Source organism: Macaca thibetana, chromosome 14, assembly GCF_024542745.1.
Source record: "Macaca thibetana thibetana isolate TM-01 chromosome 14, ASM2454274v1, whole genome shotgun sequence".
Classification (NCBI taxonomy): Eukaryota; Metazoa; Chordata; class Mammalia; order Primates; family Cercopithecidae; genus Macaca; species Macaca thibetana.
In genome coordinates this window covers 69613240-69640324 of record NC_065591.1, presented here as the reverse complement: position 1 = coordinate 69640324, position 27085 = coordinate 69613240, and the positions used below count along the sequence as shown (strand labels likewise).

The 27085-nt window shown below is 39.2% G+C and overlaps 2 protein-coding genes across 2 annotated transcripts in view; both read left to right on the top strand.

The window, feature by feature from the left end:
* CLNS1A (chloride nucleotide-sensitive channel 1A) overlaps nt 1–27085 on the top strand; it is an 820929-nt gene that overhangs the window by 464496 nt on the left and 329348 nt on the right. The gene's annotated exons all lie outside the window — the stretch shown is intronic.
* The window catches only part of INTS4 (integrator complex subunit 4), a 111639-nt gene that overhangs the window by 18612 nt on the left and 65942 nt on the right, over nt 1–27085 (top strand). Inside the window, exons 5-8 of the mRNA XM_050757464.1 lie at nt 14480–14665; nt 15232–15282; nt 16790–16878; nt 19553–19673. Coding sequence (XP_050613421.1) covers nt 14480–14665; nt 15232–15282; nt 16790–16878; nt 19553–19673 — 447 coding nt within the window. The remainder of the gene's footprint in view (nt 1–14479; nt 14666–15231; nt 15283–16789; nt 16879–19552; nt 19674–27085) is intronic.

Here is a 27085-nt window from a genome sequence, read left to right as displayed (position 1 = left end):
GATAAAAGTTGGAACTGTTTGTCAATGGCAAATCTGTCACAAGCTTTTTCAGACTACAGTAATGAAGGCTATCTATGATTCCTAACTACAACCACTGTTTCTATTGCCAAATGCCATTTTGGTTTATGACTTTATCATACAATGTGCCTAAAAGTTTTTTGTTTTGTAATTGAGATGTAATTTATATACACATATTTACTCTTGATAGAAAAGATACAAAGTATGTTTTCTGACCACAGTGGGATGAAATTATAAATTAATGGTAAGAAATTTAGTAAACCCACAAACATGTGGAAATTAAACAACATACTTTTCTGTGTAACTAATGAGTCAACAAAGAAATCAAAAGGGAAATTAGAAAATACTTTGAGATGAATAAAATAGAAAATGATGCAGCTAAAGCAGTGCTTATAGAAGTTTGTAGTTGTAAGTGCCCATCTTAAATAACAAAGAATAAGGATCTAAAATCAGTAACCTAACCTTCCAGCTTAAGACCCTGGAAAAAGAAGCGCCCATTAAACTTAAAGCATGTGAAGGAAGGGGATACTAAAGATTAGAGTAGAAATTAATGAAACAGAGAATAGAAAAACAACAGATAATCAACAAAACCAAATTTGCTTTTCTGAAAAGATCAACAGATTTGACAAACCTTTAGTTATATTGACCAAGAAAGAGAGAGAAGACTCAAATTACTAGACTCAGAAATGAGAGGACCAGAAGATGGACATATTAGGGAAAAAAAAGGAAAAGCGAGGATACTGTCTAGGGCGGTGCTTATGTCTGTAATCCCGCAGTTTGAGAGGTCAAGGCAGGAGGGTCACTTGAGCCCAGGAGTTGAAGAACAGCCTGGGTCACATAGGGAGACCCATATCTACAAAAAACAAAAAAATTAGCCGGGTGTGGTGGCTTGTACCTATAGTCCCAGCTACTTGGGAAGCTGAGATGGGAGGATTGCTGTGCCTGGGAGGTTGAGGCTGCAGTGAGCTGTGATTGTGCCACTGCACTCCAGCCTGGGTGGTAGAGCAAGACCTTGGCTCAAAAAAAAAAAAAAAAAAGACGTTATTACAGACCTGACAGAACTAAAAAGGATTATAAGTTAATATTATGAAAAATCGTAGGCTGGGTGCAGTGGCCCACGCCTGTAATCCCAGCACTTTGGGAAGCTGAGGTGGGCAGATCAGGAGGTCAGGAGTTTGAGACCAGCCTGACCAACATGGTGAAACCCTGTCTCTACTAAAAATACAAAAATTAGCCAGGTATAGTGGTGCATGCTTGTAATCCCAGCTACTCAGGAGGCTGAGGCAGGAGAAACCTGGGAGGCGGGGGTTGCAGTGAGCTGAGATTGTGCCATTGTTCTCCAGCCTGGGCGACAGAGTGAGACTCCATCTCAAAAAAAAAAAAAAAAAAAAAAGAAAAGAAAAATTGTATACCAATAAATTGGATAACTTAGTTGAAGTGGACAAATTATTAGAAAGACAAAAACTACTGAAAATGACTAAAGAAATAGACAATCTGAATAGATCTATGACAAGTAAAGTAATTAAACTAGTGATTAAGAAAAACAACTAAACAAATCTCTACAAAGAAAAGCTCAGGCCTCGATGGCTTCACTGGTGAATTTTACCAAATATTGAAATAAGAATTAATGAAAATTCTTTACAAACTCTCCCAAGAAATAGAGCAGGAGAGAACACTTCCAAACTCATTCTATGAGTTACCAGAAACAGACAAAAGACATCACAAGAAACGAAAGCTACAGACCAGTGACTCTTACGAATGTGGATCCAAATATCTTTAACAAAATACTAGCAAATCAACTCCAGCAACATGCAAGTAGGAGTATATACCATAATCAAGTGGGATTTATTCCAGGAATGCAAGGTTGGTTTAGTATCTGAAAATAAATGAATGTAATACACTATCGAGGATAAAAAACATGACCATAACAATAAATGAAGAAAAAGTATTTAACAAACTCTTAACACCCTTGTATTGTAAGAACGCATAAAATATCTTGTAATATTTTTAGGCTTTTAGTGTAGTATAGGTCAGGAATAGACTGGAACTTCCTGACCCTCATAAATAGAATCTAAAAAGAAAAAATACTGACAGGAAACATCATACTTAATTTGAACAGATTTAATGCTTTTCCCCTAAAATGAGAAACAAAATAAATAGGTCATTATATTTCTCTTCACTTCTGTTTAACATTGTGCTAAAGGTTCTTGTCAGGGGTATTAGGCATAGAAAAGAAATAAAAGGCCTCTGTGTTGGAAAGGAAAAGTAAAATTACCTCCTCATATTCACAGGTGACATAACCTTGTATGTAGAAAATCCTAGGGAATCCACTAAAAAACTGTTTGAAGTAATAAATGAGTTTAGCAAGTTTGCAGGATACAAAATCAGCCTACAAAATATAAATTGTATTTATATACACTTGCAGTGAATAATATGAAAATGAAATTAGGAAAACAATTCAATTACAGTAGCATCAAAAATAATACTTATGGCTGGGTGTGGTAGTGCCTCTTGCCTGTAATCCCAGCACTTTGGGAGGTTGAGACAATAGAATCTTTTGAGCTCAGGAACTGGAGACCAGCCTGGGCAACTCAGTGAGGTCTCATCTCTACTAAAAATTGAAAACATTAGTCGGGTATGGTGGCACATGCCTGTAGTCACAGCTATTTGGGAAGCTGAAGAGAGAGTTGTTTGAACACAGGAAGACAAGGCTGCAGTGAGCCTTATAAGCCTTGATTATGCCACTCCACTAAGCCTAGGCAGCAGAACGAGACCCTATCTCTATTAAAAACAAAAACAAAAACAAAACAAAACAAAAAGCACTTATGAATAAATCTAGCAAAAGAAGCACCAGTAATATCTAGATACTATGGTACTATATGAAGGTATATGTAAAGATAAATGGAATAAAATTGAGAGTCAAGGCCAGGCATGGTGGCTCACACCTGTAATCCTAGCACTTTGGAAAGCTGTGGTAGGCAGATCACTTGAGGTCAAGGGTTTGAGACCAGCCTTGCCAACATGGTGAAACCCTGTCTCTACTAAAAATTCAAAATTAGCCAGGTGTGATGTTACACGCCTGTAATCCCAGCTACTGGGGAGTCTGAGGCAGGAAAATCGCTTGAACCCGGGAGATGGAGGTTGCAGCAGTGATCTGTGATTGCACCACTACATTCCAACCTGGGCGACAGAGTGAGACTCTGTCTCAAAATAAAAAAAAAAGTAAAAAAAAAAAAGAATTGAGAGTCAAGAAATTGGCCAGGTGTGGTGGCTCACACCTGTAATCCCACTACTTTGAGAGGCTGAGGTGAGCAGGTCACTTGAGCCCAGGAGTTTGAGACCAGCCTGGGCAACATGGCAAAACCCCATCTCTACAAAAAATATAAAAACTAGCCAGGAATGGTGGTGCGTGCCTGTAGTCTCAGCTACTCGGGAGGCTGAAATGGGAGGATTGCTTGAGCCTGGGAAGTTGAGGCTGCCAGTGAGCCGAGACTGTGCTACTGCAGTCCAGCCTGAGTGACACAGCAAGACCCTGTCTCTAACGAAAAAAGAAGAAGAAGGAGAAGAAATAAACTCATGTGTCTTTGGTCAACTGATTTTCTATATGGATGCCAGTACTATTCAGTGGAGAAAAAAATTGTCTTTTCAATGCATGGTGTTGGGACATGTAAAAGAAGGAAGCTGGAAACTTCCCGCACACCATGCAAAAATTAGCTCAAAATGAATCAAAGACCTGAATATATGTGAGCTAAAATTATAAACCCCTAAGAAGAAAATATAGTGGTAAATTTTCATTTCTTTGGATTTGGCAGTGGATTATTAGATGTAACAAAAGCACATGTAATAAAAGAAAAAAGTTAATAAATTGGGTTTCACTAAAACTGAAAACTTGTTTTTCAGAGAAAAGACAACCCATGGAATAGGAAAAAATACTTGTAAATCATATATATAATGAGGTAATTGTATTTTTTTTTTTTTTTTTTGAGTCAGAGTCTCACTTTGTCATCCAGGCTGGAGTGCTGTGGTGGCTTGACCTCAGCTCACTGCAACCTCTGCCTCCCAGGTTCAAGTGGTTCTCCTGCTTCAGCCTCATGAGTAGCTGGGATTACAGGCGTGTGCCCAGCTGTTTTTTGTATTTTTGGTAGAGATGGGGTTTCACTATGTTGGTCAGGCTGACCTCAAACTCCTGACCTCAAGTGATCTACCCACCTTGGCTTCCCAAAGTGCTGGGATTACAGGTGTGAACCACCTCACCCGGCTGGTAATTGTATTTAGACTATCTAAGGAACCCTTACAACCCAATAATAAAAATTCAAATAACCCAATTAAAAACAGAGAAGGGAAAGTGGCAAATTAAAAAAAAAAAAAGTATTAAACTAACATGGGCAAAAGATCTGAATAGGTATTTCTCCAAAGTCTTGATACACAAAAGAGATAAACAAACAACACAAAAGCTTAACATCACTTGTCACTAGGGAAATGCATATCAAAACCACAATGAGCTGGGTGCTGTGGCTCACGCCTGTAATCCCGGCACTGTAGGAGGCCAAGACGGGTGGATCACTTGAGGTCAGGAGTTTGAGACTGGCCTGGCCAACATGGTGAAACCCTGTCTCTACTAAAAATACAAAAATTAGCCACGTGTGGTGGTGGGCGCCTGTAATCCCAGCTATTCGGGAGGTTGAGGCATGAGGCTCGAACCTGGGAGGCGGAGGTTGCAGTGAGCCAAGATCTTCCCATTGCATTCCAGCCTGGGTGATAGAGCAAGAGTCTGTCTGAAAACAAAGAACAAAAAACCCACAATTAGATGCCATCTCACATTTCTAGGATGTCTGTAATAAAACTGCCTCCCAGGCTCAAGTGATCCTCCTGCCTCAGCCTCCCAAGTAGCTGGGACTACAGGTGCATGCCACCACGCCTGGATAATTTTTGTATTTTTTGTAGAGATGGGGTTTTGGCGTGTTACCCAGACTGGTCTTGAACTCCTGAGCTCAAGAGATCTGTCTGTCTCAGCCTGCCAAAGTGCTAGGATTACAGGAGTGAGCCACTGTGCCTAGTGTTCACTCAGCTGCTTTCAAAAACAGTGTGGCAGTTCCTCAAAAAATTAAAAATAGCCTTACCATAGGACCCAGCTGTTCTACTTGTAGATACCTGCCAACAAACTGCTGAAACATATTAACTCGGAAGTTTGTATATGAATTTTTTTTTTTTTCCCCAGATGGAGTCTCACTCTGTTGCCCAAGCTGGAGTGCAGTGGTGTGATCTTGGCTCACTGCAACCTCTGCCTCCTGGGTTCAAGCAATTCTCCTGCCTCTGTGTCCTGAGTAGCTGGGACTACAGGTGCTCGCCACTACGCCTGGCTAATTTTTTTGTATTTTTAGTAGAGACGGGGTTTCACCGTGTTGGACTGACTGGTCTCGAACTCTTGACCTCAGGTGATCTGCCCGCCTCAGCCCCCCAAAGTGCTGGGATGACAGGCGTGAGCCACTGCACCTGGCCCTATGGATGTTTGCAGCAGCAGCATTCACAATAGTCAAAGGTGGGAGCAAGTCAAATGACCATCAACTGATGAATTGATAAATAATGCACGTTAGAATATTATTTGGCCATTAAAAAGAATAAAATACCAATACATTCTACAATTTCGTCGGACTTTGACAACGTTATGCTAAGTGAAAGAAGCCAGACACAAAAGACCACCTATTACATGATTCAGTTTATATTAAATTTCCATAATAGGTTAAGTCTATAGAGACAGAAAGTACATTAGTGGTTGGTTAGGACTTAGGCAAACAGAGAGATGGGAATTGATAGCTAAAGGGTACAGAATGGCTTTTTTTTTTTTTTTTTTTTTTTTTTTTTTTTTTTTGCAGGAGGGGGATCTTTCTGTAATGATAATGTTTGAAAACTGACCGTGGTGATAGTTGTGCATATATGTGCAATACTGAAAGCATTGAATTGGCCAGGTGCAGTAGCTCATGCCTGTAATCCTAACGCTTCCCAAGGTGGGAAGCTCGCTTGAGTGCAGGTGTTCAAGATCAGCTAGAGCAACACAATGAGACCTCATCTGTGCAAAAGAACTAGCCGGTGTGATGGTGCACATCTGTAGCTTCAGCTACTTTGGGAGGCTGAGGCAAGAGGCTTGCTTGAGCCCAGGAGGTCAAGGCTGCAGTGAGCTATGATGACATCACTGCGTTCCACCCTGGGCGACAGAGTGAGGCGCTGTCATTTATTCATTCATTCATAAATACATACATACATATACATACATACCGTTGAATTGTACATGTTGTCTGGGAGAATTGCATATGTTCTCTGGGAGAATTGCATGGTATGCGTATTATATCTTATCACAACTATTAAAAATTTATACTTCAGGCCTGGCGTGGTGGCTCACACTTGTAATCCCAGCACTTTGGGAGGCCAAAGCAGGCAGATCACTTGAGGCCAGGAGTTTGACACCAGCCTGGCCAACATGGTGATAACCCTGTCTCTACTGAAAATATAAAAATTAGCTGGGTGTGGTGGTAATCCCAGCTACCCTGATGGCTGAGGCATGAAAATCACTTGAACCAGGGAGGCAGAGGCTGCAGTGATCTGAGATCACGCTGCTGCACCCCAGCCTGGGTGACAGAGTGAGACTCTGTCTCAAAATAAATAAATATAAGGAAAAAAATTATACTTCACTGAATTTTGGTGAATTTATCAACATTTACATTTTTTTCCACATTTTGGCTGATTTGAATAATGCTGCTATGAATATTCACTTTCAAGTTTTTTGCTTAATATGTGTTTTCAGTTCTCTTGGATGTATACTAAGAATATTCACTTACAAATTTTTGCTTACTACATGTTTTCAGTTCTCTTGGATGAATACTAAGGAGCAGAATTTTGGGGTCATATGGTAATTAAGTGTTTAAGTTTTTAATAAAATTGTCATAAAATAGAGATAACATAAAATTTACTATGTCAGCCATTTTAAAACATACTGTTTAGTGACATTAAGTATATTCACAGAGTTGTGTGATCATCACCACCTTTCACTGACAGAGCTCTTTTTGTTTTGCAGAAGTGAAACTCTATACCCATTAAACAATAACTCCCCATCCCCTAGTCCCTAACAACCACCATTCTATATACTGTTTTTATAAATTTTTCTACTGTAGGGATTTCATGTAAGTGGAATCATGCAATATTTGTCCTTTTGTGCCTAGCTTATTTTACTTAGCATAATGTCCTCAAAGTTCATCCACATTGTAACATGTGTCAGGATTTTCTTCCTTTTTACAGCTGAATAATGTACCATTTAAGTAAATTGGAAAAATCATGCCCTTTTTCCACCGAAGTAAATGCTTCATATGTATTTTTTAAGGGTATCAATTACAGCATGCATCACTTAATAATGACATTTCAGTCAAGGATGGACTGCATATACGACAGTGTAATGTATATTAGTATATATAGTATAACAGTAATATTATAACGTAAGGTTATATTATATTTTTACTGTACTACTTTCTCTATGTGTAGATATGTTTAGATTACACAAATACTTACCATTATGTTACAGTTGCCTACAATATTCAGTACAGTAACATGTTGTACAGGTTTATAGCTTAGGAGCATTAGGCTATATCATGTAGCCTAGATGTAGTAGGCTTTACAATCTAGGTTTGGGTAAGAACACTCTTGATGTTGGCACAGTGATGAAATCACCTAATGATGCATTTATCAGAATGTATCCTTTTTGGTAATTGATGCATGACTATATTTAGTTTTCATGTCTCTTTTGTTTTCCTTAATCTGAAAAGATCACTCAACCTTTCTTTGTCTTTCATTACCTTGACATTTTTGAGAAGTGTAGGGCATTTATTTTGTAAAATGTCTTGCAATCTGGTTTTATCTGATATTTTCAGTTTAGATTCAGCCAATGCATTTTGACAAGAATATAACAAATAATTTTGTGTCCCTCACAATGTATCATATCATGAGGCACAGATACGTTTGACTCGTTGATGATGTTGCCTTTGATACTTGGCTAAGGTGGTGTCTGCCAGGTTTTGATTATAGAGTTATTTGATCCCCAAAATTAAAAATAGAATTGCCATATGATCCAGCAATTCACTTCTGGGATATACCTCTCTAAGGGCTGCCATAACAAAATGCCACAGGCTGGATGGCTTAAACAACAGAAATTGCTCATGTTTCTGAAGTCTAGAATCTAAGATCAAGGTGCTGGCAAATTCAGTTCCTAGTGAGGGCTCTCTACCTGGCTTGAAGACAACTGCCTACTCGCTGTGTTCTCTTATGGTCTCTCCCCTGTACATGAGGAGAGAGAGCTCTCATAAGGACACCAGTCCTATCGGATTAGAGTCCCATCCTTATGACCTCATTTAACCTTAATTACCTCCCGAAAGGCCCCATCTCCAAATGCAGTTATAATGTATTGCATTTCTTCTGTAACTATGACTATTGGGTCATGAGTTCCTTAAGGAAACTTACTTTTCCAAAGAAGACATATAGATGGCCAATAAGCCAATAAGAAAAGATGCTTAATATCACTAATCATTAATCATTAGGGAAAGAAAGTCAAAACCACAGTGTGGTATCACTTCATACCCATTAGGATAGCTATTGCCAAAAAGAAAAAAGTATTGGCAAGGATTGGAACCCTTGTGCATTGATAGTAGTAGTGCAAAATAGTGCTGCCATTGTGGAAAACAGGATGGCAGTTCCCTAAAATTCGTGGGTTGGAAGAATTAATATGTTAAAATGTCCATACTACCCAAAATGATCTACAGATTCAGTGTAATCCCTGTCAAAATTCCAGTATCATTTTTCACAGAAATAGAAAAAAAATCTTTAAAATTTGTATGAAACCACAAAAGAATTTTGAACAAAAAGAACAAAGCCAGAGACATTACATTCCCTGTTTTCAAAATATAAAGCAGTTGTAGTCAAGACAACATGGTACTGGCATAAAAACAGTACCAAAGGAACAGGATAGAAAGCCAGAAACAAACCCATGCATTTATGGTCAGCTGATTTTTGACAGTGGTGCCAGGAACACACACTGGGTAAAGGACAATTATTCAATAGATGATGCTGGGAGAAGTGGTCATTCATATGCAGGAGAATGAAATTAGACCCTTATGTCATATACATACTTGAACTGAGTGGATTAAAGACGTAAACAAAAGACCTGAAACTGCAAAACTGCTAGAAGAAAACACAGGGAAAGCTCTGTGGCATTGATCTGGGCAATGATTTTTTTGTGTGACTTTAAAAGAACAGGCAACCAACAACAACAAAAAATAGACAAATGGGACTGTATCAAACTAAATAGTTTCTATACAAGAAAAGAAACTAAGTGAAGAGACAACCCATAGAGGTTAAAAAAAAAAAAAAAAAAAAAAAAAAAGAAGTGTAAACCATATATCTGACAAGGGCTAATATCCAAAATATATAAGGAATTCAACTAAGTAGCAACAACAACAACAAAACCTGGCTACAAAAATGGGTAAAGGACCAGAACAGACCCTTCATACAGATGACCAACAGGTTCATGAAAAAGTGTGCAACATCACTAGTCATTGGGAAAATGCAGATTGCAGATTAAATGAGATATCACCTCACATCTATTAGAATGGTTTTTATAAAAAAATGAACAATAACAAGTGTTGGCATGGGGAGACAAGGAAACCCTCGTACACTGTTGGCAAAGATGTAAATTAGTACAGTTATTTATGGAAAACAAGATGAAGGTCTCAAAAAACTAAAAATAGAACTAGCATGTGATCTAGCCATCCTACTTCTGGGTATATATCTAAAGGAATTGCAATCAGTATGTTGAAGGGATGCTTGCACTCCAATGTTCATTGCATCAGTGTTCACAATAGCCAGTGTATGGAATCAACCTGTTTATCAGCAGATGAATGGATAAAGAAGATGTGGTATATAACATGCAATGGAATACTATTCAGCCTTGTAAATGAAGGGGATCCTGTCATTCGTGTCAACATGTATGAATCTTGAAGACATTATACTAAGTGATATAAGCCAAGCACAGAAAAACACATGCCACATGATCTCATTTATATGTATAATTTTAAAAAGTTGAACTCAGAGAGTAGAGTGATGATCACCAGAGGCTGGGAGCGGTAGTAAAGTGAGGGAGTGGAGAGTTGCTGGTCAAAGGTTACAAAGTTTCAGCTCAACAGGAGGAATAGGAGGAATAGGTTTTGAGATCTATTACATAGCAGGTGACTATAGTCCACAATAATGTATATTTAAAAATAACTAAGAGGAGGGAGGTGCAGTGACTCACACCTGTAATCCCAACACTTTGTGAGGTCAAGGTGGGAGGGTTGCTTGAGCCCAGGAATTCAAGACCAGCCTGGGCAACATGGCGAGACTCTGTCTCTACAAAAGTAAAAAAAGTAGCTGGGCGTGGTGGCGTGCACCTGTAGTCTCAGGCTGAGTCAGGAGGATTGCTTGAACCCAGGAGTTCCAGGCTGTGTGAGCTATAATCGTACCACTACACTCCAGCCTAGGTGACAGAGGAAGACCTTGTCTCTTAAAAAACAAAAAACCTAAGTGAATATTTCAAATGTCTCACCACAAAAAATGATAGGTGATGGATATATGTTAATTAGCTTGATTTAATAATTCCACATTGCATACATGTATCAAAGTATCACATTTTATCCCATAAATATATATAATTATGACTATAATAATAAAATATTAAAATCAAAAATAGATAATTTGTGGAGAGATACTTTGAGATTATGTAAATATGCTCTTCCTCATCAAACTTTACCCACCATTTTAGCAACTGTTATTAAATCTTTCCTGACTTTGTTATCACCATAAAAAGAGCTTGCCTCCCCTCCCTCCCTCTCTTCTTTTCTTCCTACTTTCCTTCCCTCCCTCCCTCCCTCCCTCCAGTCTCCCTTCCTCATTCCTTCCTCCTTCCTTCCATTCATCTCCTGTTTTATTTACTATGTTATACTATAATCATTATTTTTTGAAGTTTAAATGGTCTCTTTATAATAATTTTTAAATACAGGATGTTACTTTGTTGTATTCTTTGTATCACAGTAGGAAGAAAGTCATGCTTTTGGATACTTTTCAAAGTTCTGCTCATTTATCCTCTCCTTAATCATTTTACTTATTGGATAGCTAATCCTCATTTGAGAGACGAATAGACATAGTTCAAAGACTTGACAGGAAATTAATGCAATTTTCTTGTGTAGCATTTGCACAGCTGAAATTGAGGGTCTTCTGCTTTCTTTCCTATTTGTAAAGATTTTTCTGGGAGAACAAAGGTCTTGTTAAAAGAGGGTATCCATTAGAATCTGCATACAGAATACACCAAGTTGTCATCTGTCCTTAAAAACCATCCATATCGGCCGGGCGCGGTGGCTCAAGCCTGTAATCCCAGCACTTTGGGAGGCCGAGATGGGTGGATCACGAGGTCAGGAGATCGAGACCATCCTGGCTAACACGGTGAAACCCCGTCTCTACTAAAAAGACAAAAAACTAGCCAGGCGAGGTGGCGGGCGCCTGTAGTCCCAGCTACTTGGGAGGCTGAGGCAGGAGAATGGCGTAAACCCGGGAGGCGGAGCTTGCAGTGAGCTGAGATCCGGCCACTGCACTCCAGCCTGGGCGACAGAGTGAGAGTCCATCTCAAAAAAAAAAAAAAAAAAAACCATCCATATCAAGGATCACCTGAGTCCAAGAGTTTGAGACCAGTCTAGGCAATATGGCAACATTCCATTTCTACAAAAATTTTAAAAATTAGCCAGGTGTCATGGCACACACCTGTGGTCCCAGCAACTCAGGAGACTGAGGTGGGAATATCTCTTAAGCTTGCTAGGCCAAGGTTGCAGTGAATACTGATCGCCACACTGCACTCCAACCTGGGTGACAGAGCGAGACCCTTATAAGAAAAAAAAAATCCATATCGATGCTGAATGGGTCAGTATGTTATTTTTGTCTTATTCAACTTCATTCTCAGATTTTGTTGATATGCAGAACCATTTTTTTAAATATATAGCAAAATTGTAAACTAGTTTATTTTTGTTGGTCTATTATTGGGGATGTGGTTTGCTTACTTGCTCCATTAATATACTTCAATGGCCTGACACAGTGTGTAACACCAAAGCAGCATCTGCAGATACTTAGCAGTTTTTTTTTTAATTAATAAGTTTTTATCCAACAGTATGAAGAAAAGCAGTTCTTAATGATGGTAACCTTGATGCAAGAAGTGACCTGTAGGGGAAGGACATCATAAAACTGTAATTGTTTCCCTGACAGCATGAGACTCTCTTTTGGGCTAAGATTCAGTGTGCAGTAATACATTGATTGTGCATTATTGTTGCCTGGTTAACAGAAGCTGGAAGGATTTAGTTTGATGCTTGAAAATCAAAGTATTTGTAACAGAGGTGCAATCAACAGGTTAGTCATGAGAAATGATGTTTTTATGCTAAATATAAATAGTTCATTTGTTTTGTTTTGTTTTTTAGGGGGCGCAGTTTGAGACAGAGTCTTGCTCTGTTGCTCAGGCTGGAGTGCAGTGGCGTGATCTCGGCTCACTGAAACCTCCGCCTCCTGGGTTCAAGCAATTCTCTGGCCTCAGCCTCCTGAGTAGCTGGAATTACAGGTGTGTGCCACCATACCTGACTATAAATTTTTTTTTAAAGAAATGGGGCCTCGCTGTGTTGTTCAAGCTGGCCAAATCCCATTCACTTTTCTCCAAACTAGTGACTCACTTTGAGAATGATGATCCTTCAGTGGGTAATGCGACCAATTTCTTCAGACGTGATTTTTTTTTTTTTTTGAAAAAGAAATGAAATATAAATATCAGAGTAAATCACAAGCTATAAGGTAAATATTGTTTTGTTAAACTTGGTGTATGTGTGTTTTTATGTACTGTGTTGCAATATTATGTATGTTTCTTACTTTGGATGTTAGTCAAAAGAAGTTTGAAATCCAGAGTTTTGTACCTTTTTTATTACCTCATGTACAATCTCATGTCTTCAAAGTATTTTTAATATATGTTACTGTATTATTCACATAGCTTGTTTTAGTAGCATTGGACTAGGGTAATGCAGGAGGAAAACTGATAATTTATTAAAATTCCCGGTGAGAAGTGCTAACATAAGAAATATTGATAGTACTAAATGTTGACAAGGATGTGGCACATCTAGAACACTTATGCAGCACTGGTGGAAGTGTAAATTAGTACAGCCATTATGGAAAACTATTTGGCAGTATCTTCTTTTTTGGAGGCAGTGTCTCACTCTGTCACCCAGGTTGGAGTGCAGTGGCATGATCACAGCTCACTGCAACCTCCACTTCCAAGGCTCAAAGGATCCTCCTATCTCAGCCTCCTGGGTAGCTGGGACTATAGGCATGTGCCATCACACCCAGCTGATTTTTGTATTTTTTGGTAGAGACAGGATTTCACCATTTGCCCAGGGCAGTCTTGAACTCCCGGGCTCAAGTGATCCTCCTGCCTTGGCCTCCCAGGGTGCTGGCATTATAGGCATGAGCTACTGTACCCAACTGGCAGTATCTTCTTAAGCTGAAGCATGTCTTGTTACCTATCAATTCTACTTGTACATGTATATCCGACAAAAATGTGAACATGTACACCAAAAACCACATACAAGAATAATCACAGTAGCATTATTCAAAATAGCCAAAGACTGGAAATAACTTAAATATTCATCAACAGAAAGGCTAAATAGATTTTCATGTGTTTACAAATGAATACTGTATAAGTAACAAGAATAAATGAGCCATTGCTATCTGCCATACCTTGCATAAATCTCACAAACATAATATTAAGCCACAGAAGCCAGATACTATTTGATTTCATAAAGTACAAAAATAAACAAATGAACCTATGTGTTAGAAGTCAGGATAGTAGCTATTTTTGGTGGTGGTGTGCTGAGGTAGTTGCTTGGAGGAGGAATGAGGGATATTTCTGGTGTGTTGGTTATATACTATTTAATCTGGGTGCTTGCTATATATGTGTATTTGTGAAAATTTATTGAGCTGTACACTTAAGATTTTTGCATATTTCTGTGGATATTAAAAGTTTAAAAAATTTATACATTTTTGTCTTGTTTTAAAATTTGAAAGCAAGTAAAAGGCAATTCAGGGACGAATTTTAAAGTACTTACTCTATACAAGGCAAAGTACTAGCTATTGGGAATACAAAGATGAAAAACTAGGACTTTTATTTTCTAAGGACTCATTTTTTTTTTTTTGAGAAGACACATACTCAAGTAACATGATGCTAAACAGACTGTCCTGAGAATGTAGGGCTTGAAATCACCCCTAAGGTTGATGCAATGCTTTTGTTTCTGGTTTTGTCTGTGTTTGTTAAGATATCTTAATCATGTCCTTTTTTTCTTTTTCTTTTTCTTTTTTTTTTTTTTTTTGATAGCATCTTACAGATACGTCTCATGGTGTAAGAAATAAGTGCCTGCAGTTACTTGGCAATCTTGGCTCTTTGGAGAAAAGTGTCACAAAAGATGCAGAAGGCCTAGCTGCCAGAGACGTCCAGAAGATTATAGGGGATTATTTCAGTGACCAAGACCCACGTGTCAGAACAGCAGCTATAAAAGCCATGGTAAACGTGATTATGGAAACTAGTTGGGGCTAGTGTTCATTTTTGTTTTTTAAGTTTATAGCTAGTGCTGCCTTGGATACATTGTGAATCCTTCAGCATATACTTTCAGGAAGGTATTGGTGGTGGCCTCACAGAACTCAGTGACACACATCCCTGTATACAACTGTGCTTTTTTTTTTTGGCTTTCTCTGGTACCTTTCATGTGTATTTATGAAACATGAAAAGCACGGTAGGAACCTGTTATAATTCCTTCAACTTGGAGGGATATGACTTGGTATAATATTATAATAGGGGGAGGTGGTGTTAATCATTTTTTCTTTAGCCTTCATATTATTATTTCATATTTTTCTCATGCCTTCTTGGGACAGTCCATGGGTTAGATTTATGAAACGCTTGAATGCTTCTCTTGAAAGGTGACAAGGTTTCTTATTTATATAGCACCGATTTTGGCTAAATGGAACCATGTTAGCCTGATACAGTAGGGGAAAATATATGAGATTGTGGGGAGACATTGGAAATATTGCTCTTTTCCTCCCAAGCACTTAAGCTATATATTTATTATCTAGTTGCAGCTCCATGAAAGAGGACTGAAATTACACCAAACAATTTATAATCAGGTACTTTAAATGATTACTGTCTGGAAGGGGAGGAGGTATCGTGAAGCTGGGAGGGTGGCACACTGGTTCTCAGAATTTGAAAACTTAAGGACTTCGTTGGTTAATAGTGGCAGTGTTGATTTGGATGGATGTGAAGTCATATTCAAAACATACTTTTCCGGAAGAGAATGGAGGTTATGTAATTAAATAGCAGTAGTATGTGTGAAAAGGACTTTTAGGAGGATTTACAACTCAGTATGAGTGTGAGAGTACCTGAAGAAAAGTGTAGCATTTAGAATAAGGAACGTGTTAGTCTTGCTGATCACTGCTTGGTTGGGCCATACATGAAGTCATTTCTGGGCATCACACTTCACAAACTAGAGTGTGTCTGGAGAAGGGCGACCAAAACCATAGGATCATATAAAAAAAAGTCACATGAATATAGTATTAGCGGTAAAGAAAGGCATAATGAAGTTGTGGAAAAGCTGATTGAGGGCCTAACCAAAAGGCCTTACAAGGCTATATTTCTCTTGGAGAATAATTGACTAAATCTGGTAACAGGCAATCTAAATTCATGTTCAGAGATTAGGTTTTGTTAGTCTGCCAAGAGTGGTTTTATCTCTCATGGGAAGAAGATAAGTAGCCAAACCCCTATCACGGATGTGTAAACCAAGTTTATTTTTCTATTGAATGAAGTAGAATTGGTCCAGAATGCTTGTGGTGGGGTGACCATCGCCCTCTTTTTCTATAGGAAAACTATGCGGGAAGCCAAATAATTAAAGGAAACTTGGATAGTAAGGACTCAGAGGAAGGAAGGAACGTTAGTTGGCTGATTCAGATGTTTGGTGGCATAAGAGTAGTCTAAACAAGCAGTAATGAGAGCCTCAAGGGAGTGAGGATGGATTGATAGTGTAGGATTTAAGACATAAGGTAGAATTTGGTTCCTTAGTGAGTTCATATTTGGATGTGTGGAGTATAAAAGTTGGATGGGACATCCATGAAGAGAATTCCAGCCATAGGTAGTTATAAAGGTCTGGAGATCAGGAGAAATCAGAGCTAAGGGTAGGTTATTCAGAGCCATCAGTATTTAGGGAGTATGGGGCTACCCAGAAAGAGTGAGTGGATTGAAATGGAGGCCAATGATTTCAGACCAAAGTAAAGAGAAGTGTGTGCTTTGATTTTTACAGGTGGAGGGAAAAACCCATATTTGGTATTTGAGCCTGTGAAAATAGTACTGTGGGCTCCCAGCATGCTTTGCTGGGTTTGATGCTATTCTAAATGTTTTTATGCCGTCAGTCTGTGATTCTCCTTTCAGACTTGGGGTAGGAGGGTGCCTAGTCAGATTATAGCCAGAGCAGCTGACAGAGGTCAAGATTCATTGTTCGGCAAAGATTCAAGAAGTTAAAAACCACACACAAGTATTTTACTGGGCATCCTTATCCAACCACCCTATCTTCACTTTGAAAATAGTTTAAACATTGCCTGAGAGGACACAGAGCTAATAGACTTTTGGAATTCTTCTTTGCAGGCCTGTAAATTGCTCTCTGATGACTATGAACAAGTGCGCAGTGCTGCAGTCCAGCTTATCTGGGTTGTCAGTCAGCTCTATCCTGAAAGGTCAGTGTGGGTGTAAGCTGACTTTTGTTGATTGTGAAGCCATTTTCCTCTCCTCTCACCGTGCAGAAAGCCCACTTCTAGAAAAGAAATGTTGGTTAGATTTTTGGAAGGCAATGGGGAGTGAGGGGCTGAAAATCAGATTGCCTGGTCCTCATTTTTCATCTCTGATAGGAACTTTCTGTACACCCTTAGAAAGATACTTCACTTCTTTGGTCCTAACCTTGTCATCTATAAGTGAAGAAATTGGAATATCTTTCTTAAATGGTTTTCAGTACTTTACAAAAAAATCTTTAAAATTGTTTGGGACCCATTTTAGTTTGGTTTGTGCCAAATGCCAGATAAAGATACCAGATGAGTTTGAGAATAGTGATCTCTTATGTACTGTTTTCCTGGTTAAAAACATTTTCACAGCAATTAAATTATTATTTTCACAGTGATTCTTTGAGGAGGTAGGCAATATTATTATATTGTATAAAATAGAATATTTTCTTTATATTTCTTTATATTTTATTTATAAATATTTATAGAATATTTTATTTTTCCTCGTATAGGAAAAAGAGGTGTTTTTTCCTCTTCATTAAACTGCCAAAATTTGAAAACCAGAATGAATGAATAAACCTGTAGGAGTAGGCTCCATTTGTAGTGTTTTAGGACTTAGACACATACAAAGAAAAGGGCTAACTGGAAATTGTCTCTTTTTTTAGGACTGGATTGACGAGTAAGTTTTATCTTGATTTATTCTGAGATTTACTGTATTTATAGAAGTTCAGTCAGGGCACGGTGGTGCCTGTAATCCCAGCACTTTGGGAGGCCGAGGTGAGTGGATCACCTGAGGTCAGGAGTTCGAGACCAGCCTGGCCAACATGGTGAAACCTCGTCTCTACTAAAAATAAAAATATTAGCCAAGCATGGTGGCACATGCCTGTAATCCCAACTACTAGGGAGGCTGAGGCAGGAGAATTGCTTGGACCCTGGAGGTGGAGATTGCACTGAGCCGAGATCATACCACTGTACTCCAACCTGGGTGACAGAGCAAGACACTCTCTCTAAAAAAAAAAAGAAGTTCAGTTATAGGAGATAATAAGCTTAAGGATATGAAATATTCGGTGGAAGCTAGTTTTTGATAATTTCATAAATCTTTGAACCTTTGGTGGGTTACATGCTTTCTTTTTTTTTTTTTAAAGGCAGAGTCTTGCCCTGTGGCCCAGGCTGGATTGCAGTGATGTAATCTCAACTCATTGCAACCTCCATCTCCTGGGTTGAAGCAGTTCTCGTGCCTGAGCCTCCCAAATAGCTGGAATTACAGGTGTACACCACCACACCTGGCTCATTTTTTGTATTTTTAGTAGAGATGAGCTTTTGTCATGTTGGCTAGGCTTGTCTCAAGCTCCTGGCTTCAGGTAATCTGCCTGCCTCAGTATCTCAATGTGCTGGGATTACAGGTGTGAACCACCACACCTAGCTGACCCTTTGGTGGGTTACACACTTTTATTCAGTATATTGAAAATTTGCACCTGGGTGCAGTGGCTCACCCCTGTAATCCCAGCACTTTGGGAGGCCGAGGCGGGTGGATTGCTTGATCTCAGGAGTTTGAGGTCAATCTGGGCAACATGGTGAACCATTTCTACTAAAAATGTACAAAATTAGCTGGGTGTGGTGGCATGCTTTTGTAGTCCCAGCTACTCAGGAGAGTAAACTGGGAGGACCACCTGAGCCCAGGAAGTTGACACTGTGGTGAGCAGTGATCATGCCACTGCACTCCAGCCTGGGTGACAGAAGTGAGACCCTCTCTCAAAAAAAAAAAAAAAAAAAAAAAAGCATAATTTGCAACGCAACTGAAAGAGTTGGTTTTTACTCCCAGAGTAAATCCCAGAGTGATTTGTTTATTCTGAACTGTATTTAATCATTCTAGGATTTGAACTATTCAGTTATCATTTTCGTGTGTGTCAGTCTTCATTGACTGTTCTCAGTTTATTGAGCCTGCAGCCTTGCTTACTTATGTATTTATTTGTTTATTATTATTATTTTTTGTGATGGAGTCTCGCTCTGTTATCCAGTCTGGAGTGCAGTGGCACTATCTTGGATCACTGTAACCTCCACCTTCCAGGTTCAAGTGATTCTTCTGCCTCAGCCTCCTGAGTAGCTGGGATTACAGGCGTGTGTCACCACACCCGACTAATTTTTATATTTTTAGTAGAGAGGGGGTTTCGCCATGTTGGCCAGGCTGGTCTCGAACTCATGACCTCAAGTTATGCACCTGCCTCAGACTCCAAAAGTGCTGGGATTACAGGCATGAGCAACTGTGCCCAGACTGTATTTATTTTTTGAGACAGGGTCTTGCTCTGTCACCCAGGCTGGAGTGCCGTGGTGTGATCTCAGCTCACTTCCACCTTCACCTCCAGAGCTAAAGTTATCTTCCCACTTTAGCCTCCCAAGTAGCTGGGACTATTGGCGCATGCCACCATGCCTAGCTAATTTTTGTATTTTTTTTTGTAGAGATGAGGTTTTGCCATGTTGCTCAGGCTGGTCTTAAACTCTTGGGCTCAAGCAATCTACCTGCATGGGCCTCCCAAAGTGCTGGATTATAGATGTGAGCCACTGTGCCTGGCCTGAGCCTGCAGACTTAGGATCATGTTTTGTTCTAAGTGATTTCATTTATTTTCTTTTAATTTAGCATTGTCCCAATTCCTTCTTCTAATGAAGAAATACGCTTAGTTGATGATGCGTTTGGAAAAATTTGTCACATGGTCAGTGATGGCTCTTGGGTGGTTCGTGTTCAGGCAGCAAAACTGTTGGTAAGTTATACTTTTTGTGTATGTATGTATGCATGTATGTATTTATTTATTTTCTTTTATGTAGAAATAGGGCCTTTGTGGCCCAGGTTGGTCTCAAACTCTTGGCCTCAAGCAATCCTCCTGCCTCAGCCTCCCAAAAGACTGGGCTTATAGGCCAGGTGTGGTGGCTTACACCTGTAATTCCAGCACTTTGGAAGGCCAAGGCGGGCAGATCATGAGGTCAGGAGATTGAGATCATCCTGACCAACATGGTGAAATCCCGTCCCCACTAAAAATGCAAAAATTAGCTGGGCATGGTGGTGCACTCCTGTAATCCCAGCTACTCGGGAGGCTGAGGCAGGAGAATCGCTTGAATCTGGGAGGCAGACGTTGCAGTGAGCCGAGATCACGCCACTGCACTCCAGCCTGGCGTCAAGGGGGAGACTCTCGTCTCAAAAAAAAAAAAAAAAAAAAAAAAAAAAAAAGACTGGGATTATAGATGTGAGCCATTACACCCGGCCAATAATCCTTTTTTTAAATGGACACATTGCTCGTTAAGTTTTTACAAACATTTTGAGAAACTACAGATGGGGCAGTGTGACCTGAATTTAAAACCCCAGAATTTCTTTTTCTTTTTCTTTTCTTGAGACAGGGTCTTACTCTGTTGCTCAGGCAGGAGTGCAGTGGTGCAGTCACGGCTCACTGCAGCTTTGACCTGCCAGGCTCAAGCGATCCCTCCACCTGAGCCTCCTGAGTAGCTGGGACTACAGGCATGTGCCACCCTGCCTGGCTAATTTTGTATTTTTTGTAGAGATGGGGTCTTCCTTTGTGCCCAGGCTGGTCTTGAATTCCTAGGCTCAAGTGATCCTTCTGCTTTGGCCTCCCAAATTGTTGGGATTACAGGTTTAAGCCACTATTCCCAGTCCCAGAATTTCTTAATATAGAAAGAAATAGTTCACTCTCCTGTAGAGAAATAGCCTTTTAGAACTAGAAAGAATCTTAAAACATAATTCTATTAACCCTATTAGGAACCGAGATAGCCAGAGCCTAGAGAAAAAGGAAAATAATTAAAAAAAAAGTTTTTCCCATTTATTAAGCACTTGTTATGTCCTAGTTCAGGAGGCTCAAACCCCTGGGCTGTGGACTAGTCCTGGTCCATGGCTTGTTAGGAACCAGGCCACACAGCAGGAGGTGAGTGGTGGGAGAGCAAGCATTACTGCCTGAGCTCTGCCTACTGTCAGATGAGCAGCTGCATTAGATTATCATAGGGGTGTGAACCCTATTGTGAACTGAGCATGTGCGGGATCTAGGTTTCATGCTCCTTGTGAGAATCTAATGCCTGATGATCTGAGTTGGAACAGTTTCATCCCAAAACCACCCTGCTCCACCACCCTCTCTGGTTTCTTCCATGAAACTGAACCCTGGTGCCAAAAAGGTAGGGGACTGCTATTTTAGATAATTTGAAGGAGGCCCTTTACATACATTTTCTCATTATAGTAATCCTGCAAGATAGGTGCCATTACCCAGCTGGGGCATGGTGGCTCATGCCCATAATCCTGGCACTTTAGGAGGCCGAGGTGGGTGGGTCACTTGAGCCCAGGAGTTCAAGACCAGCCTGGGCAACACAGCAAGACCTTATCTCTATTTAAAAAAAATTTTTTTTAAATGTTTTTTTAAATGCTGTTATCATCTTCTAGATGAGAAAACTGAGGCTCTGAGGAGTTAAGTAAATTATCCAGCTTATACAGACAGAAAATTGTAGAGTGAGATCAGATCCTGATCTTGTGACTTTTAGCCTGGTACTTTTCTATTGTTTTCTTTTTGAGGACTCAGCACATTTATTAAAAATTTTTAACTTTTGTGGCTCACGCCTGTAATCCCAGCACTTTGAGAGGCCGAGGCGGGCGGATCACGAGGTCAAGAGATTGAGACCATCCTGGCCAACATGGTGAAACCCCGTCTCTACTAAAAATTCAAAAATTAGCTGGGCATGGTGGCACACGCCTGTAGTCCTAGCTACTCGGGAAGCTGAGGCAGGAGAATTGCTTGAACCCGGGAGGCAGAGGTTGTAGTGAGCCGAGATCGTGCCACTGCACTCCAGCCTAGCGACAGAGTGAGACTCCATCTAAAAAAAAAAAAAAAAAAAAAAAAAAAATTTAACATTTGGGCTGAGATGTAGTGGCTCACACCTGTCATCCTAGCACTTTGGGAGGCTGAAGCAGGCAAATCACTTGAGGTCAGGAGTTCGAGACCAGCCTGGCCAACATGGTGAAACCCCGTCTCTACTAAAAATACAAAAACTAGCCTGGCGCGGTGATACACACCTGTAGTCCCAGCTATTCTGGAGTCTGAGGTGGGAGGATCACTTGAACCTGGGAGGCGGGGGTTGCAGTGAGCCGAGATTGTGCCATTGCGCTCCAGCCTATGCGACAGAGCAAGACCCTGTCTCCAAAAAAAAAAAAAAAATTATTTAACTTTTAAGGGATAAAATTGTCTTGTAATAGAGTGTTGACCTAATAAACTTATTTTATATCTGTGTTACCTTGTATATATCATTTGATATTAGTCTCAGTTTCCTCATCTGTTAAGTGGGGTTCTAATATCTCTCGTATTTACCTGATAGTGTTGTCATGATGGTCAAATGAGATATAGTCTATGAAAATGTTTATAAACTAAAAAGTATTATACTATGTAGGATGGGTGGGGGCACAGTGTATAAATATATGTAAGTATCTATAAAAAATTGTATACATGTCACAGCAGGAAAATCTGTGATTCTTTTTGGACACTTCCCCTTTGAGTGCCCCCAGCCCTGCTACTCTTGGTGAGATTGTTGGTTGAATGCTTTGTATCTGACTGTACTGGACACTGATCTGGTGATAGCTTTAGTCCTGTGACCAGTATTTATGGGAGTATTTGCTGAAACCTGTGTGAAGCATTTTCGTGAAATATAGTAGTAATGGATGATTGGAGTATTTCCAATCTTGTGCATAGTAGAGTTAAACAAGCTAACTGTTACTGACTTTATTTCTGAATTCATATTTTAAAACTTTCTAAATTCAGAACAATCTAATCATTCATCAAATCCTTTCATTCAACATTTACAGAGGATCTACAATGAACTCTAGGTGGGAGTGGGGAGGAGAAAGATGTTTTAGAGGAATGAATTAATGATATATTTTTACCTGAGTAGGCAGTTTTAAAAAGTAATCCTTAAAGTAAGAATCATTCAAAATTTTCAGTTTTGTACTCTATAGGATCTGAAATTTATTTGCATAAAGTTGTGTGTATAACGTGTATATTGAAAGGATTTCTACTTGAATGACTCTAAATTGAGTCACATGCCTTGTGTTGTAATTTCCTGTTAAATCTGAACAGCTTCAAATTATATAAGTAATTATGTTTGTATTCAGAAATAGTAATCATTTTAATCTTGCTGATAATAATAATAATGACTACTAGGTATAGAGTTTCTGGCCTACTAAGTGAGGCATTTTTAGTCATACATACACACATAAATACACACACATTCACACATAAACATTAACCCACTTCTCTTTATATACAAGCACACATTCCTAACTCATTTGCTTACTTTTGCAAGTAATTTTTAATCTTTTTAAACTCTCTGAGGTAAATGTATTACTCATAAATAACAAAATTAAAATTTAGGAATGTGGTATAATTTGTCTAAGACCACACAGATAGTAAATGACAGATGAGGACTTCAAACCTCATAATCTAAAGTCCATATATAATCCTTTCCTGGTGAGCATCCAGTTACACATTGGGATTGGCCAGTTAAGGCCCTGCTGGTTTATTAGTATCTCTGTGCAAGCTAAGAGGTAAAGCTGCCCTACTCCAGCTCTCCAGTAGATAAACCTGTGATAAAGTGATTTGTGTATAATCTTTAATTAAAAATTTAGTAATTTTAAAAAATTGACGCATTGTAATTGTATATATTTATGGGGCACAAGTTGATGTTTTGATACACATCTATGTTGAATATTAATCCAATCAGGATAGTTAGTATAGTTATCACCTCATACATTTGTCATTTCTTTGTCATGAGAACTTTCAACAACCTCTCTTACAGCTATTTTGTAATATACAATGTTTTACTGTTAATCATAGTCACCCTTACATGCAGTTGAACACCAGAATTTATTCCTCCTAATTGTGACTTTGTATCCATTGTCCAGTCCCTTCCCATTCTCTCCTACTCCCTCCCCTCCCCAGTGTCTGGTAACCACTGTTATACTCTCTGCCTCTATGATATCAATTTTTTAAAAAAATACTTTAAGTTCTGGGATACATGTGCAGAAAGTTCAGGTTTGTTACATAGGTATACATGTGCCATGGTGGTTTGCTGCACCCATAACCTGTCATCTACATTAGGTGTTTCTCCGAATGCTATCCCTCTCCCAGCCCTTCACCCTCTGACAGTCCTTAGTGTGTGATGTTTCCCTCCTTGTGTCCATGTGTTCACATTGTTCAGCTCTCACTTATGAGTAAGAACATGCAGTATTTGGTTTTCTGTTCTTGTGTTAGTTTGCTGAGAATGGTGGTTTCCAGCTTCATCCATGTCCCTGCAAAGAACATGAACTCATCCATTTTTATGACTGCATAGTATTCCATGGTGTATATGTGTCACATTTTCTTTATCCAGTCTGTCATTGATGGGCATTTGGGTTGGTTCCAAGTCTTTGCTATTGTGAACAGTGCTGCGATAAACATATGTGTGCATGTGTTTTTATAGTAGAACGATTTATAATCCTTTAGGTACATACCCAGTCATGGGATTGCTGGGTCAAATGGTATTTCTGGTTCTAGATCCTTGAGGAATCGCCACACTGTCTTCCACAATGGCTGAACTAATTTACACTCCCACCAACAGTGTAAAAGCTTTCCTATTTCTCTACATCCTCTCCAGCGTCTGTTGTTTCCTGACTTTTTAATGATGGCCATTCTAACTGGTGTGAGATGGTATCTCATTGTGGTTTTGATTTGCATTTCTCTAATGACCAGTGATGATGAGCTTTTTTTCATATGTTTGTTGGTTGCATAACTGTCTTCTTTTGAGAAGTGTCTGTTCATATCCTTCGGCCACTTTTTGATGGGGTGGTTTTTTTTTTTTTGAAATTTGTTTAAGTTCCTTGTAGATTCTGGATATTAGCTCTTTGTCAGATGGATAGATTGCAGAAATTTTCTCCCATTCTATAGGTTGCCTGTTCACTCTCATGATAGTTTTTTTTTTTTTTTTTTTTTTTTTTTTTTTTTGCTGTGCAGAAGCTCTTTAGTTTAAGTAGATCCCATTTGTCAATTTTGGCTTTGTTGCCATTGCTTTTGGTGGTTTAGTCATGAAGTCTTTGCTCATGCCTGTGACCTGAATGATATTGCCTAGGTTTTCTTCTACGGTTTTTACGGTTTTAGGTCTTATGTTTAAGTTTTAGATCGTGCAGTATTTGTCTTTGTGTGTCTGGCTTATTTCACTTTACATGATATCCTCCAGGTTTATCGATGTTGCAAATTACAAGATTTTATTTATTTATTTTTTCTTCTTTAAGTCAGGGTCTTGCTCTGTTGCCTCGGCTGGAGTGCGGTTCCACGATGGCACAATCATAACTCACAGCAACCTCAAACTCCTGGGGACTCCAGCCTGGACAACAGCGAAATTGTCTCTAAAAAAATTAAAAACTAGGTTGTTCTTTTTTGATGTAGCTATTTATTGCTGTACACTTATCTCTTAGAACTGCTTTTGTTGCATACTGTCGATTTTGGTATATGTTTTAATTCTTGCTTGTGAAGTATGTTTCTTCTAGGCAATGTGTACTTAGATTTTGTGTTTGAATCTATTCAGCCAATGTGTACCTTTTTTTTTTTCTTTCTTGCTCTGTTGCCCAGGCTGTAGTGTACCTTTTAATTGAGGAATTTAATCCATTTATATTCAAGATTTTTTCCTTCTTCTTCTTCTTCTTTTTTTTTTTTTTGTTACTTTGAGACAGGATCTCACTCTGTCACCTAGGCTGGAGTACACTTGTGTGATCTCAGTTCACTGCAACCTTCACCTCCCGGGTTCAAGTGATTCTCATGCCCCAACCTCCCCAGTACTGGGATTACAGGTGTGTGTCACCACGCCCAACTAATTTTTTTTGCATTTTTATTAGAGATGGGTTTTGCCATGTTGGCCATGCTGGTCTCGAACTGCTGGCCTCAAGTGATTTGCCTGCCTTGACCTCCCAAAGTGCCGGGATTATAGGCATGAACCACCACACCCAGCTATATTCAAGATTGTTATTGATAGATGAGGTCTTATTCCTCCCATTTTGTTAATTACTTTTTGGTTCTTTTGGAGATCCTTTGTTCTTGTCTTCCTTTCTTGTTGTTTATCTCTTCGATTTAGTGGGTTTTTGTGGGGCTAAGCTTTATTTTCATTCTCTTTCTTGTTTGTGTATCTGCTATAATTTTTTTCTACATAGTTACTAGAGTCTTATTTAGGCCCGTGTGGTGGCTCTTGCCTATCATCCCAGCACTTTGGGAGGCAGATCACTTGAGCTCAGGAGTTTGAGACTAGCCTGGGCAACATAGTGAGACCTTGTCTCTAATAAATAAAGAAAAAAGAAATCAGCCAGGCATGATGGCACACACCTGTAGTCACCAGGAGGCTGAGGTGGGAGGATTGCTTGAGCCTGGAAGATTGAGGCTGCAGTGAACCATGATCAGGTCACCATGCTCTAGCATGGGCATCAGAGTAAGAATGTCTCAAGGGGGAAAAAAAGTCTTGCAATTATAATAGAATGTTTTCAGCTGATAGCAACTCAACTTTGGTTACATAAAAGGACCCTAGACTTTTTCTCTCCCCTCTTCAATTATATTTTTGTTGCCTTAATTTTCTTATTCATCTGTTATGTGTTCCTTAGCTACTATTTGTAGCTCTTGTAGTTTTTGACCATTTTGAATTTAATCTTCATACTAGCAGATTGAAAATTTTACATGACATATTGTATCACTGTGGTTTGATCTGTTTGATTTATGAGTTTACCTTTACTGGTGAGTTTTATACTTTTGTGTGTTGTCATGATAGTGATTATTGTCCTTTTGTTTCTAATTGTAGCATTCAATACTTTGAATATATTAATACTATCCCATTCTCTCCTGGTCTACAAGGTTTCTGCTGAGAAATCTGTTGATGGTAATGGAGATTCTCCTGACAATTTTCTCTGGCAGCTTTAAAAATTCTTAGTCTTTGACTTTCGATAGTTTGATTATAATGTACCTTGGAGAGGATCTTTTTGGGTTGAATCTAATTGTGAACCTTTGAACTTCCTGAATTTGGATGTCCGTATTTCTCCCACTACTTGGCAAGTTTTGCTCTCATTGTGTCAAGTAGGTTTTCTGTGCCTTTCTCTATCTCCTCTCCATCAGGCAATCTT